Below are 15496 nucleotides of genomic sequence, written 5' to 3'. Positions count from 1 at the left end.
CTGAAGGCACTAGGGAGACCAAGGAAGTGCGGGCCGGTGAGCTGTCCCTCTCGGAGCTGCTACCGTCCCTAGGCGAGCAGACCCTGGCCACATCCAGCGGTCTTGTTGGCCGAGTTCTTCACATTTTCCCCTTCCCCAGAATGCTTCCAGTTGTTGGAACTGGGTTGCACTCTGATGTCTGATTTTTAAAGTACCTGTACCTTTGCTGGCATGGAAAGTGGAAGAAAGGAGGTGGAGTCTCAGGTGACTTTTTCCCTTTCTCCATGAGAGTGGGGAGGGACCGAGGTTGAGCCTCCTTACTGCAAAGTGGAGGAACCTGCAGCATGAGGAACTGTCCTCCCCGAGTGAACCGTGCCCCGTGTCACAGTAGATGGGCACTGGTCTCCCTGTACGCGGGGCGCTCTGCGTGGTCCTGGGCTCGGCCAGACTCCGGCGGCTCTGCCGTCAGCGCCTGACCAGGTGTGGTTCTTCTCCGTCCTTCACCTGCACTTCGGGTTTTAGATTGGATGCATTTGGAATGCAGGCAGGGCTGGTGTTGTGGGTGTGCCTCCCATGGGCCATCCCCCTGGGGCCCTACGCTTGATTCTCTGCTGGGACCATCTTGGGATTCTTAGTAACTTTGAAACAGGGGGCTGCCACATTTTCGTCTTGCGCTGGGCTCTGTGGATTACTGTCCTAAATGTAGGACAGTGCATTAAAATGCCACTGATCCCATCGGTCTGCTCTGGAAGCTGATTTGAATTTGGGGAACATGCTGTTCCCTCCAAATAAAGGAGGATTCATTTCTTTTCCCTCGAATACACAGCTTTCTGTTTTCCAAATGAGCTCTACTTGTCAGCTCTGGTGAGAAACTGGATTGTGTGATTGTTGTTGCTGGAAGCGAGGGCTGGGTTGTTAGTCCTGGGTCCTGGCCCTGTGTTCTTGGGCCCGGAAGTGGGGAGCTGTTCACAATCTTGGGGGCTGGAGACGGGGGGGAAAGGGCTGGGACCTGGGAGGGAGGCCACAGATGCAGGGCAGAGAGCTCAGCAGCCAGACCGATGGGGCTGGCCTCACCCCTCTGCCCCTCCCCGGCCAGGAGGCTGTGAGCTTTGTCTTTCTGTAGATGGGGGAGAACACTAACCGCCTGGGGGCTTGTGGGAATCATTAGAGATACCGTTCATTCAGTGCCTCGTTTGTGCAGACACTCGTGTGTGCAGACACTCAGCAGATGCTCAGCGAATGAGAACTCTCATTCTTCCCGCTGGCGTGATGACAGGCCCGAAGAAAGTGGGTGTGCCACCGCCAGAGGGGGTGGGGCAGGGCGTTTTGGAGGCCTAGTGAGAGGGTGGCCCGAGTGGAGAGTGTGGGCTTGGTCCGGGGAGGGCCAGGTGGGGAATCAGAGCCCCGCCGGTCTCTAGGCCCCAAGAAATACCTCATAGCTCCACTTACCAAGTAACTAGATCCCCACCACTTACTTTTTGTGTCCTTACAACACAGTTCATAACGGTCACTTGAAAAATAATTTTTTAGTGTATTTCAATTTCATTATTTGATGGCCACAGTGACTTAGGAATGGGACGCATGCTGTTGGTACCACCCGCCTCTTGGGGCTCGAAGTCATGTTGGCCACCGTCTCCCCCACCCCGACTTCAACACTGATTCCGGGCTGAACTTGCTTTTTTTCACAGCGGCCACCAGAAATCCAAATTCACAAAGACACGGAATCATTGAAAGGACTGCGACGAGACCCGATTTTGAAACCGAGCTAGTTCTCAAGGTGTCCGAGATATTGAGTATCACTCACTGTATACCCCCAGGACATCTGAATCTCCTGTAAACTCGCCGTGGGACCCTGGGGGCCCTCGAGGCAGTTTGAGGACCAAGGCATCAGGACCATAGAGACACGCTTCTCTCTTCTTCCTGCCTCACGTCTAATCTTTATCTGACATTTTTGCCCCAGAGACGGAAGAAGCACGCATTCCGATGTATGTAAAGCACATATCCAATTTTGTGCTGAATCTTCCATTCATGTTGGTTCATTGTGATTTTTGTGTTCACTGCAGCAGGTTTTCTTCAATGAGGCCATGTGTGTTCAGTACTTATCTTAGGGCCTGGTGCTTCTCAGCAAACCCTTGTGAGTGGAAGTGTCTGTGAATCTAATTTTGATAATAATTGTGGGAACTTATCAACACTGTGTGCGTGTCCCTCTTTCCTCCTGTAAGGAAATAGTTGAAAGTTGTGAAGAAGTATCATCTGTGAAACTCCGGGGATGATGGGTTCCAAGGAAGCTCATGGCCTTGTGTGCTGGGCTAGTAGTTTGTTAAAAGGAAAAGTGAATCATTTATTATCTTTGGATGGAATCCTGCCAACTGAAAAACTCATAAAATGATAGGAAATGTTGGCTACTCTTAATGGGTCATTTGTTGTGTTTAAAACCAGTAATGATAAATATTTATTAGGTAAGTGGAAAGCTCTGTCTAAATACTGTGACTCCTTACTTTGTTAATCCTAGTTATTCAGACCTTCTCTGTTCGAAATAAAAATCACATAGTATGTCATTCAGTTGTCTGTTTCTGAGAATTGTTTTGGACATCCTAGGGTCTCTGCTTTCCACATACATTTTAGAAATAGCTAATTGACTTCTATAAGAACTCCTGCTGATATTTTCAGTGGGAGTATATTGAATCTGTAGATCAATTTTGGAAGAATTGGTAGCTTAACAAGAGGGAGACTCCTGACCCATGAGTGGTACCTCTCCAGTTATCTTGGTCTTCTTTAGTTTATTTCAGCAGTGTTTTGTAGGTTTCAGTGTTCTGGATCTTGCTCATATTTTGACACCTATTTTCCTACGTAGTTAATATTCTCAATGCTATTATAACTGATATTTTTAAAACTTCAGTTTTCAACTTGTTTTATGGCTCGTACATAGAAATGCAATTGGTTGTGTATATTGGCCTGTTTTCCTGTGGCACTGATAAACTTGTTTATTCTAGGTAGTACATTTATACAGGTTTAAGCTTTTTCTCTAGGGACCCTTACCTTAGTGGTGAATAAGGCCAGTTTAGATTCTTCTTTCCAACTTCTATGCCTTTAATGTTTTTGGTAGCCTAATTATTCTAAGACTTATAAAAATCTTGACTAGAAGTGGTAGGAGTGGATGTGTAGGCCGTGTTCCTGTTTTCAGAGGGGAAGCATTCAGTCCGTCACCGTTCAGTACGACATTAATTTTAGGTTTTTACTGATCCCTGTCCTCAGGCTGAGAAAACTGCCTTCTATTTCTGGTCTGCAGACTATTTATTAATCATGAATTGGTGTCCAATTTTGTCAGATGTTTGGTTTTTTTTTTTTCATCTACTGAGATGACTTTGGATTTTCTCTTTTAGTACAGGGTGGGACGAAAGTAGGTTTGTAATTGCTCATATGGAAAATAGAATAGTTAAATAATAATAATACAAACATAAACTGTGTTTCCTGTACTCACAACTGTAAACCTACTTTTGCCACAGCCTGTGTGTGAAAGTTGTGAATTACATCGTTTGGTTTTCAGACGTTAAGCCAACTTTATTTATCTTTTCCTGAGATAGACCCTACCTGGTCATGATATGTTAATCTTTTCATGACCTGAATTCTGTTCACTAAACACTTAAGCATACTCGGTCTATGTTTATGGTGGACATTAGTCCACATTTTTCTGATGTCTTTCGTCTGGCTTTGTTTTAGGTTAATGCTGAGTTCCTCTAAGCTGGGCAGTGTTTCCCCCCTTCTATTTTGGGGAAAAGTTTGTGAACTGTTGTTATTTTTTTTACATAAAGGTTTGGTAGAATTCACCGATGAAGCCACATAGACCCGACATTTTCTTTGTGGGAAGGTTTTTAACTGCAAATACAATTTATTTGATAGATAGTGGATCATTCAGGATAAATTTGTCTTCTTGAGTGAGCTGTGGTGAATTGTGTTGTGAAAGACATCTGTCCGTTTCGCCTCCGCTGTGGAATTCATGCGGACACATTTATTTGTCCATGATACCCCCTCACCAGGCTGTCAGTGTTGGTGGGATCTGTAGTGATGCGCCCTCTCTGAGTCCCAATGTGGGTCTTTGTTTTCTTCCCCCTTTTCTTCATGGATCAGGAATGTAGCAAATACCTTCCTTGTGTGTTTCTGAATTCTGAGTTGCCAGCTTTCTGTACACGGCCGGCCATCGCTGACCGCTAGCTGATTCCAGCCTTCCGCACACTCACGGAGCCGTAGGAAGGGCCGGGCTGGGTCCCTGCTCCAGGCTCCCCGTCCTCATTGCCTCCCTGCCACGCCCGCTCTGGCCCCCGTGAACCATCCCTCACTTCATCGAGGGAGTTCTAGTTGTCATCTTCTGGGGCAGGCAGGTTGCCCCCTGGGAGCCTAAAAATGGCCTTCAGTTCAGACTGTTCTGCTTACCTGGCTCCGTGTCTTCCTTCGGCAGGGGCTGTGGGTGCTCTTGCAAGCTGGGGAGCAGAGGTCCCTGTCCAACCTGGGAAACTGCTACCACCCGGTGCCCCTTAGTTCCTGCTTGAGCACGGCTTACCGCCATGGCCCCCGTAGCAGGGTCCACATGCATTTGCCACGGTGGGGAGGGATTCTCTAGACACCTTTACCTCCCCCCTTACTTCTCTGCTACACCACGGAGGCATGTGGTGCTCACACCTGTCCACAGCTGCCTACTGAGCAGCACCTTGACCCACTCTTTAAAAAAAAAATTTTTTTTAATTGCATGCGTGACTTGGCCAAGCACTTCATAGAAAGTAGCTCCTACAATCAGCCTCTAAAACATGTTGCAGGAGGTGTTATCATCCCGTTTTATGTGAAGCACTTAGGTGACCTGCCTAAGGTCACACAGCAGGTAAGGGCTACGCTCTGAGACCAGAGCTTTGCTCTGACCCATTCTCCCCAGGCTGAGTGGTCTGGACGCTCCGGCCCTCCATTCTTCTGTGTCACGCAGAGAGGGGGTGTGGCAGAGCCAGGCTGGGACCGACCCTGGGAATTCTTCACCTCGCTTGACCCCTCTGGAAGGAGGACGGTTGACCGGCAGGAGAAATCAGGGCCGTGGGGTCAGCCAGGGTTTCTAAAGACCACGAGACAGCAGCAGCTTCCGCTGTAGTTTGACAGACAAGCATTCAAGGTCACGGAGCAGCACTCTCATGCCCAGCCAGCTCCTCTTTGAGAGGTTTGTCTTCCTCATTCTGAGGTTGCATTTGGAGAAGAAAAACGCTTCCTCTGTGGTTTGACAGTTTGCCCATCTGTGAACAATTAGCTGATGCTCCCTGTGTGCAGGCGTTTCTGCTCAGCTTGGTGTTCCCACCGACGCCGGCCCACCACGTGATGGAACGGAGGTCATGGGTCAATTTATCATCTAAGCTGCACGACTGAGGCTTGTCAGTCGGCTTTTCTGTGTGGTCTGGGCTCCCATGGCTGCGCCTTTCTGTTTATTCATCTGCAGAATTTGGAGGGTCCTGTGCCCAATCCCCAACCCCTCTTGCCTTGCTGTGGTGTGTCGGGGTACGAGGGAGAGAGTGGGACTGGATCACAGACTGTTGGAGCTGCAATAGGCTGCGCAGCTCCTTCTGGGGGCACCTGGCCCCATTTTACAGATGGGGAAATGGAGGCCACCCGGCAGATGGAGGATGGAACCTGGGTCTCCTAGGGTCCAGGCCTCTGCCCTCTCTGCTCTCCCAGGGCACTCTCCCAGGGCACAGACCCTGGGGCCACTTTCTCTGGTCTGTGTGAGAAAGCAGCTAGTTCTCATTTTAGCTGGAAAAAACCATCATTCTCGATGTGGGCAAATTCCCCCATGCTTCTTTGGAAGTCAGACAGACGAAGTGACTTCATGGTCCTGAGTGGCAAGGCTCTCACAACTGTCCTCCCCACGAGGGTCTCAGATCTGTGCTTCCCTGGGGGTCACTGGTCTGGTTGGATCACACCTGCCTTGGCCTGTCCTAGGAAGCGGGGATGAGGAAGCCCAGAGGGCTTGTTTGTAGCTGTGTCTGCAATGTTCCCCAGGTCCTGGAGTCAGAAGGAATGTTTCCCTCTCCTCATTTGTGTCTCCCATTGGAGAAGTCGGGGGGACGCACCAGTTAACCACAGCTCCCTGGAACCTGGGGGCATGACAGAGACACAGGGGCCAGCACAAAATTTAAAACTTGTGGGTTTGCTCAGATCCTCCCATTCTTTATACCTTCTACTAAGAAAATTCAGTGTCTGTGGAGAAGTCGTTAAAGTCTGTGAGCCTTGGTTTCCCTAAATATGATATAGGAGCAATGCCTGACTTTCCAGTTCCCTGGGAAGAAGGGAAAAATAAAAATAAAGTAGCGTGGGAAAGGGTTGGAAACAAAACCGATAAAATCATGCTGCCGTGACTTTGTTGAATTAGTTGATTTTGCCTAGGAGGTGCAGAGATTTTTCTGCCCCCTAGAAAATCACACTCTGCAGAAAGCACAGGTGCCAGCCCTTCAAGAAAGCAGCCCCGAGCCCAGTGGCCAGGACAGAAAGTGGCCCTTCATGCATCGAGGTCTCCCTCTCCTGTCGGAAGCTCGGGAGAGGCAGGTTCGTCCCCGAGAGGTCCCTGGGCCAGTGCTGTTGAGTTGGGTCCTCGAGGTCCCTGGCGGGGACGCACAGCCACTGCAGGGACTGAGGAAACAATCTCCGCAGACGGGAAGCCTGTGGCAATGCTGTGCTGAGACCACGGAGCACGTGAAAATGTCCCAGCTGTCACTGACAGCCTAGGCTGGGGGTGGCTGCACCCTCGAGGGTAGACAGGCATGCATGTATGTGGGTACATGAGTGTGCATACATGACTCTAGGCATGGGAATGTGTATGTTTATTAGCATATGTGTGTATAGATGTGTGAGTGTAACAGTATGCATGTGTAGGTGAGTGTGTTTGTATGTTTATGTATCTATGTGTGTGTGTGTGTTTCTGTGTGTGTGAATGTGTGTGGGGGTGCCAGGGACACACAGCCCTTTGGTAAGTGAGGGGCAGTTTTGCAGGCCAGTGGTGTGCTTTTAACCTCCAGGATCCTCCTTCGTGAGCCGCAACAGGGTGGGTGCTGAGGGGCGGAGACTGCTGCTTCTTGGACCATCTGCGGTGAAGGCACAGGTCCCTTTTCCATTTACCTCCTGGCCATCCCGAGTCGATGTACAATGTGCTGAAACGGAATTACTACCAAAATGCAATAAAAAGACAAACATACAAGTCCCAGTGTAAACTTCTCAGTGGCAACGAGCCTAGTGTTCCTCTGTGAAATTGCTGTAAAGGGTTCTGAAAGCTTCCTGCCAGGTTCCGCACAGGGCCACGTGGTTGTGAGCAGCCTGCAGAGTCCAGGGCCCCTGGAATGAGCTTTGTGCAGCGCCCGGCTGGACGGGCAGAGATGAGAGAGGAGAGAAAGCCTGTGGCTCTCAGCCACATGCCAGCCTCGAACCCCTCTGGCCCGTTTGAGCAGAGAAAGAGACGAGCTGAGGAACCCCAGCAGGTGGCAGGGATTTGGGGCCAGAGTAGGCGCGCAGGTTGTCCTTCTGGGGACACACTGCCGGGTGTTCTGGGGCCTCCAGGAGCTGCTGAGTCAGATGCCCTGGGTGTGTGTACCTGTTGGTTGGCCACCAACCTTCGGCCTTGCCAGGAGCCCCGCACTGGGGTGTGTGATAGCTTTGTCTGCAAGCATCTTCAAAAGCGCCTACCGTGTGGAGGTGCACTCACTCTAGTGCACATTTTTATGTAGAAAAGTGGGGTCCTTCGGTGCCTCTCTGGCTTCTTTCCCCAAGTTTCAAGGCACCTCTCGTGCCCTTTAGCCTGGGAAGTCTGGGGTTGGGATGAGTGGCTAAGGTGCAGTGGAACCCTGCTCTGGGGAGACACAGTGGCCTCCCCTGGCCTTGTGGTCGCGGTGGGAGCTGTGTCTTGGAATACTTTTTCCTATTATCTTTTAAACCTGTGACACCCGACGGCCATCCCGTCAGGAACAGCCTCAGCTCTCCCCAAGACAGTGGCTGAGAAGGGCTGCTTCTTCGTGGTGCTGGGGGAGCTGGGGAGGGGACACTCGGCGAAGGGGGTGCCATGACTAGGGTGACCCTGGGGTGACCCGCTTGGAATAACTGGTAGAAGGTCCAGGTGTTTGCTGGTGCCTGTGGCTCAGCATTTTCCCAGCGAAGCTACTGAAGAAAGCAAGGCAGGCAGGGAGGTCATCTTTGACAGACATTGCTGTCTTCTTGGGGTGGGTATTTCCTCCAGAGCCAGAAGGACCTATGCCGTGGATCCCAGGTCTGGGATCCTGTCCTCACCCCCCTCCAGGTTTTCCCAAGGACCTCGGATGCCCCCAGCCCACCCCACGTGCTCCAGGCAGCTCAGTGTCTTCTCTGTGCTTCCGTTCCCAGGGCAGGACGACCCCAACAGCTTGCGCCATAAGTACAACTTCATTGCTGACGTGGTGGAGAAGATCGCTCCTGCCGTGGTTCACATCGAACTGTTCCGCAAGTAAAGAGGGGCTTCCTTTTTTCTGCAGCCTCTGAAGCTTCTGGCACTACGTGCTGCCCGGAGCAAGCCGTTGGAGCTCCTTCTGAGCTCCTTCTGAGCTCCTTTAAAGTGTCAGAGTCACTGAATTTGTTTCCAGGGGAAGAGGAGAGGGTTTCTCCCTGAAGATGTTTTCCCGTTTGGCTATTTAAATCTCCATTCTTGGCCCTCCCAGATGTTTGAAGGGCCTCTGGCCCTGAAGAGATTCCCACAGAACATTCTCTAAGTGGAATTTATTGTGATGCGTATAAAAGTCGGCCTAACGTTCCCTTTTAGAATGTTAGACAGGCCCCAAATGTATCATAATGATGGCTGGATGCGGATGGCCGCTGGCGAGCCCATTCTGCAGGGTGGGGAAGAGGGGATTTCCACGTGGTTCAGGTCTGACTGGTTGCTCTTCTGCATTCCAGGCTTCCTTTCTCCAAGAGGGAGGTGCCGGTGGCCAGTGGGTCTGGGTTTATCGTGTCTGAAGATGGACTGATTGTGACCAACGCCCATGTGGTGACCAACAAGCACCGGGTCAAAGTGGAGCTGAGGAATGGCGCCACTTACGAAGCCAAGATCAAGGACGTGGATGAGAAGGCAGACATCGCCCTTATCAAAATCGACCACGAGGTCAGTGTGTTTGTCCCCCACCTGCAGAACCGAGTTCTCAGGAGCTTGGGCTGAAACTTGCAAAACCTGGAGAGGCCTCCTCTCCTCTGGGGACAGCAGGGACACTGGGCCGAACCAGTCAAATCTGGGCCAAAGGACGTCAATAGGAGCTGTTGGCTGTGGCCTGGGGTCGGGGCGGGGCAGGGGTTCAGGCTTGTGGCGGCTCCTGTAACAAATCAGCAGGCTGTGAGGCCAGAGACTTTTGAAAATAGTGTTGTACATATTTATAAAGCAAAGCCACGGGTCTTCCAAGAAATTGTAGGTAAGCAGCGGAAATTGAGTCTCTCTTTCATGCTGAGGCAACTGTTGATGCAAATTTGTGCGTTCTAGGTTTGAAGACATACCAGGTCTCCCAAATTAGGTTCTGGTGGGGTAACTTCCTCTGTTTTTGAAGCCATACCCCATACTTAGAAAAGTTTGGGACATCTTGAATTCAAACCAAGCAAATGGGTTCCTCCCTTAGAGAACTCCCCGGAGCTTTCAATGTGCTAACGTGCGTATGACTTTTTGTGGAAGGCCTACCCCCTGAATTATAATGACCTGAATATGGGATCTTTGGTTTCCCTTCATTCCCACAGCTGAAGCACAGCGAACTCCATTTGGGAAATGCTGTGTTCCGAAATGGTTTGCTTTCTCCTTCAATGTCGTCCTTGAAGTCCCTTTTGCTCTGTGGATTTGTTCAGCAAAATCTTCGTGCCTGGCGTTAAATCCAGCTCTTACTAGATAGACATCAGACACCCCCACTCGTTGGGAGGTTGGTTGACTGTGGGGGTCTGGCGTGCTGTGTGGCACGCGCCCGGTGAGATGTGCCTTCTGGTTTCTTCACGCCCTCGGCCTTTTCCCGACTTGGTCAGGAAGGAAGGGTCCGGAAGGGCTGGAATCTCGCTGCTGGCCAGGAAAAGATCGCAGATGGAGCGCCCGGAGGGTCCTCTTCTCCAGCTCTCTGTGTAACTACCTGCGGGTGGGCGGTGAAGTCCCACCAGGGTGGTCTCGCACAGGCTGTGCCTGACTGTACCCTTCCTCGGGGCAGACACGGCTCTGTGCCCGGTGTAGTGAACTGGCCTCTTGCAAGGTTGCGATTGTCTGTTATTTCTGTTAGGTCACTGTGGTCTTGCTAGTAACAACGAATCTTTCAGCACGTGTTTATTGGTCACCGTAACTGTAATCACAGTAACTTCTATTTAATAAGCTCCAATGCCTTTATTTGTAACTTTCACCAAATCTGCCAGGCAGTCGTATCATCCCCACTTGGCAGGGGGAGAAACCGAGGCTCAGAAAGCTGCCCAAGGCCGCACCGTCACGCTGTGGTAAAGGCACAGCCTTCTCAGTCCGCCAGGCTGCTGCTCCGCAATTGCCCAAGCCCATGCGATGGGCTGGATTTTAAATTGACCACAAGAAGGCTGACCGTCCCCATTTAGGGACGCTGCCAGGAGGGTGTCCAGGATGTGGCAGTCTCACCGGACGGAGACAGGCCAAAATAGCTCATCCTGGGGCCCCACACCAGGGGGTGTTAGCTCCACCGAGCCCTTGGGAGGGAGGCAGCCATCGGGGCAGGGCCAGTCAGGTGCTGGCCTGGGTGCTGCGTGAGCTGCCTCCACTGAGCAGTTCCTCGTGTGGGTGTCCACTGCGTGGCTGCTCTGGTGGGGGCAGGGGGGTGGGATTCTTGTCATGTTTGGAGCCCAGGTGCAGTGCAAGCCGGTGTCACCCCTGGCAGGCCCCGGCAGGGTCGGAGCGATCTCAGCCGTCTGTCCGCTGGGCGCAGTGGCTCCGACCTGGCTCCCACTGCCCCGGGGGTCTCGCCCTTCCGCTCCCAGCCTGCTATTAGAGATGTGTTTCTAGCCCGAGAAAAAGGGGCTCGACAATTGAAAGGTGAACGAATGTGGCTTTTTGAAATGGAATCAAAATGAAGGGATATTAAATTGCAGACACCCACACAAGAGACTGGTTTCCACAGACCAAACGGCTTATTTTTTGCTGATAGTAGTTGGAAGTGGGGAGAATGCAGACGCCTCTTCCAGGCCTCCCTTCACCGGTCACGGTTGATGTGATGATTTATTTAGGAGGGCGTGTGGAGACTGGTTTGGAACGAGGCCTCCCTCACCTTGGCGTGTACACGGTGTAACAGTGTGCGGGCCGTGGACAGGGTGGGGGCCTGCCTGATGTGAGTCGCTCTCAGGAGTGACAGGAAAGGGGAAGCAGGGCAGGAAACCCCAGAGGAGGCAGAACAGAACCAACTAAACTTGGGCTTGAGGGTTGAACCTGATTCCAACTGGCGCTTGCCAGGTGAGGCCATGGCCCAGCCTTTTCCAGCGACCCAGGGAAGCAGCGTGACAGCCTGCCACCGACAGGGCCCAGGGGCTGCCTTGTTGCCCCTAATCTGGGCCCGTTTCTCCCCTCCAGCACCGTGACTTCACGCAAAGGGTTCCCCGTTCCCGGAAAGGGCGCTTGCCCCATGTCCCATGAATGGAAACGACCACGGGCATCTGTGGTCATTGCCACTTGCCATCGGCTGCCCTTCTGGAGAAGCAGCCAGCATTTCCCCTGGGGTCTGCTTCTCTCTCACTGGTGGGACCACCAGTCACGGTGCCCGTGAGCCAGCTGACCAAGCAGAGCCCCTGGGGGGTTGCAGCTGGCGGTCACCCACACAAACACCACGTGGGTGCCGCCGGCACAGCTCCTGCGGCCGAGATCCCCAGCACTGTTTTGGTTCTGGCCCTTTCTGAACCTGATTTGCCTCCTTTTTCTTCCATTCTTGGAGTTCCCCGTGAATCTCCGGTAAACCCCCGTGGGCTTGAGGCTGCCAGAGACATTCTGGGCCTGCGACCAAATAACTCTTCCTCTGGCTTCTCCTTGCCGAGGAGACACATGCACCCTGGCCCTCCCTACTGCGCCTTCAGTGGGGAAAACTTTTGGAAGAAGGCTTGCCGAGCCAGCAGGCCCCTCCTGCCTGGTCAGCCTCCCCTCTTCGGAGTCAGCGGGGGAGGTGGCCTCCGGAGGCTTCCCCTGCGTCCTAGGGTTTGGAACCCCCTTTCCTCAGCCCCGGGTGGGAAAGCCTGCTGCAGGAAGGGGGGGAACAGTGTGCGCACAAACATTTTAATGGGAAGCAGCTTTGAGGGCAAACTAGTTCAGCTTCAGATACAAACTGTTTCCAAATGTGCTTAGCATGACGCTGGCCGTGTTTGCAGAACATTTTCATTCTGTATCCAGAGGCAGCATTTTGTCTGTGCAGTTTTTTTCCCCTGTGTCGTTGAGAGAGAGGTGCAGGGAAGGAGGGAGGGAGGGAAAAGGGAGCCCTTTGCTCGCTTCCGGCCAGAGTATGAGGCAGAACTACTGGGAATGTGTTGAAGAAGGTAAGAGGGAAAAGCCGCTTGTGTTGCAGCTGTTTTTCCAGCTGTGTTGATGAGCAAACACTTGGGAGAAGAGCACTGCCCCGCCCCCCCACGATTGCAACATTCGGGTCCTGTCCTGTCTATCTGCATACAACCCCTGACACATTTCCGCGCTGCTCTCACAGAGAGAGCTTAACCCCTACAGGTCTGGCCTGACGGGGTGCCCCCTTCCTCCATGCTCACCCACCCTGCGTGGCCACCCCCTCCTCTATCGTCTCCCCACCTCCGTCCGTATCACTCTGGGGATGTATAACCCCTGAGACGGTCACCTTTCTCTGTTTATCCCTCCTCATCTCCTTATCATAATTACAGTTGGCTTATTTGTGTGTTGATTTAAGTTCATCTTCCCTGCTAGAGTGAGGGACGCATCTGTCAGGCGGTAGGTGGCCCGAGTAGGCAGTGTCCCAAGTATGAATGTCGGTGCCCTCTGCTCAGAAGGAAGCAAGGCCTCTCCCTGTGCCCCCTGCTCCCCCACCCACCCAGTGCCTCGCTCTGTGGGGGCAGGGGGCAGGGGAGGGTGGAGGGAGAAGGCGCCTGGCTGGTGAGGGAGGGAGCTGCTCTCTGGCTGATTTTCAGATGAGATGATGGGGCACTAGCCAGGTTGCAGAAGCGCCCGCACCCCCGCACCCCCACCTGCCCCTCCCACCACTGTCTCATCCCGACTTCAGCCAGTGCGCCTCTCGCTCCCCAGGGCTGCCTGGGGTTTGGATGACAGCCGGCTTTGCCGGGCTGCAGTGGCTTGTGGTCTTCGCTAACCAGGGGAGCTGGCGAGGTGGTGAGGCTTCCTGTGGGCGCTTTTCCCTGACGCCAGCAGCTGGGGGAATATTTGGAGGCAGCCTTCTTGAGGCTTATGAGGTGCGGTGTTTTTTTTCCCTCACCCCCCTAGGCTTGTGTCTGTCTCTGGCCACCTTTTGGGCCAGGTGCCACCTACAGACCTGTTTGAAGTGGCTGAAAAGTGAGAGCTGGGGGCCAGGGTGGCTCAGCTCTGCTGAGCTGGCTGCTGGGCTGCTCTCTGTGACATTTAGAGCTGGGGTCCAGGGGGTGGGGGCGGGGGCCTAGTGCCTTTCTCCAGAACCGCCCCCCCCCCCCGCCCCGGGCAGAAGAGCAGGCTCTGGTCTCTGAGGGGNTTGGGGGGGGGGGGGATGTGCCCTGAGTTCGCTGAGCGGGGAGGGTCCAGGCGTCCCCCAGGTGTGTCTCTGGGTCAGTGCTGAGACAGAGTGGCGTGACTCAGGCCAGCCCTCCAGCCAGCTCTCCTCAGACAACCTGACTGTGAGAGGCGCTGACTAAGCCCCAGCTCACCCAGAAGCGCATCAGGTAACAGAGAGCCGGCTCTGGAATGGCTCCCCATCTTCCAGCCCGGCTCCTGCTCGGAAAGAGCAGAAAGAGCGAGCGAGCCTCCTCCGACCACAGCCACCCTCTCCACCCTCTCATTGTGTTTTTCCATGTTGCACTCCTTCCCCCTCCCTCTGTGCTGGTCTTGGGGTGTCGTCTCTGTCCTTTCTCTCCCCAGACTTACAGAGCTGCCATTAAATTTGCTAAAGAAGCCACAGACCCTGTGGATGTTCCCAGATTTCCATTACCATATTGATTTTAACCATTTTTACGGGGTGGGAATCAGTAATGCATTGGGCGACCCAGCTGGGGGAGGGGAGGGTGCTCCACTCCCTGTGCAGGGCCCAGGGGCAGAGGAGGACGAGCTCAGCTGCCTGCTGTTCCAATGGCATCCAATGTGGAAATGCTTCAGCTCTCCAGGCCGTCCGAACCAGGCCCTTGTGTGTGTTCTCTGGCCCTGGTTCAGGAACTCGGTTGATTGAAGGAAATTCTTTGGCTCTGCTTTTCTCTTAATATGGTAATGCCTTTTTTCACGCTGGCACGCTCTCTTCAGGAATTGGATTAACAGTATTATTTATGGTTCTGGTAAAGCAGTTGCCAGTTTACCAGGTTGGTGGCTCTGAATTTATAGGTGGCCGATGGGGGATGTCTCCTGTCCTTTTCACGGAGGGGGACATGCACTGGTGCCATTGGACAGTTTAGTGATTGGGGAACAGTGTGTTAAGAGTCCAGGGCTGGCCATCTGCTGCTTGCAGCTCAAATCTAGCCCTCCATCAGTTTGTATAAATAAAGTTTTATTGAAACACAGGCACATCCATTCCTTTAGGTAGAATCTATAGCTGCGTTCACCCTGTAACGGTAATGGTGAGTGGTTCCGATGGAGACCATATTTATTTATTTTTGGGCCTTTCACAGAAAAAGCTTGCCAGCCCCACTGTGAGACCATGAACGCCCAGTCCCGGAGCCGCTGGGGGTGCTGAGACACTAATATGCTCCCTGAGACCCAAGTGAGGCGAACCCTAGGTGACCAGGGAGCCTGGTGTTATTTGCCCTTTCTCTTGGGGGGACTGTGCGCCTTTGCTGCGGCAGTTGAGCAGTTTTACGTGGAGACGCCTTCATCTTACCCGTGTCTCCGTAACAGCGTGAATTCAAAGATGCTTTGCAGATCATTGTCCAGTTTTATTTTAGTTTTGTTTTATTCTTGTTTATTCTGTTACAGTTGTCCCAATTTCCCCCGCTTCGCCCTCCTCCGCCCTGCCCCTCCCCCACTCCCACGGTCAGTCCCCACCCTGTTGTCCACGTCCCTGGGTCAATGGTACATGCTCTTTGTCTGGTCCCTTCCCCTTCTTTCCACGCCTTTTCCCACTCGCTTCCTCCTGGCTGCTCTCAGTCCGTTCCCTGTTTCCGTGTCTCTGGTTCTGTTTCGCTCATTAGCTTATGTTATTGATTGTATTCCTCCAATTTTAAATCATAATGATCTTGGAAGGTCTGGTCTGCTCATTCTTTCACTATTCTTTATTCGCCCACAGATTCTGTCAATATTCATTGAACCTCTATTTTGGCTGAACCGGGTGTTAAGCGCTGAGGAGGTATCATCAACAGGGAAGAGCCA

General features: G+C 52.8%; 1 protein-coding gene across 1 annotated transcript in view; it reads left to right on the top strand.

The window, feature by feature from the left end:
• Positions 1-15496, top strand: part of HTRA1 (HtrA serine peptidase 1) — a 47164-nt gene that overhangs the window by 14809 nt on the left and 16859 nt on the right. Inside the window, exons 2-3 of the mRNA XM_037059582.1 lie at positions 8374-8473; positions 8920-9124. Of these exons, the coding sequence (XP_036915477.1) occupies positions 8374-8473; positions 8920-9124 (305 nt within the window). The remainder of the gene's footprint in view (positions 1-8373; positions 8474-8919; positions 9125-15496) is intronic.

The sequence above is a fragment of the Sturnira hondurensis genome, unplaced genomic scaffold, assembly GCF_014824575.4.
Source record: "Sturnira hondurensis isolate 20B ecotype Veracruz unplaced genomic scaffold, ASM1482457v3 Scaffold0011253, whole genome shotgun sequence".
In the NCBI taxonomy this organism is placed as follows: Eukaryota; Metazoa; Chordata; class Mammalia; order Chiroptera; family Phyllostomidae; genus Sturnira; species Sturnira hondurensis.
The sequence above is the reverse complement of the archived record's forward strand: the minus strand, read 5'-3'. Positions and strand labels throughout refer to the sequence as shown.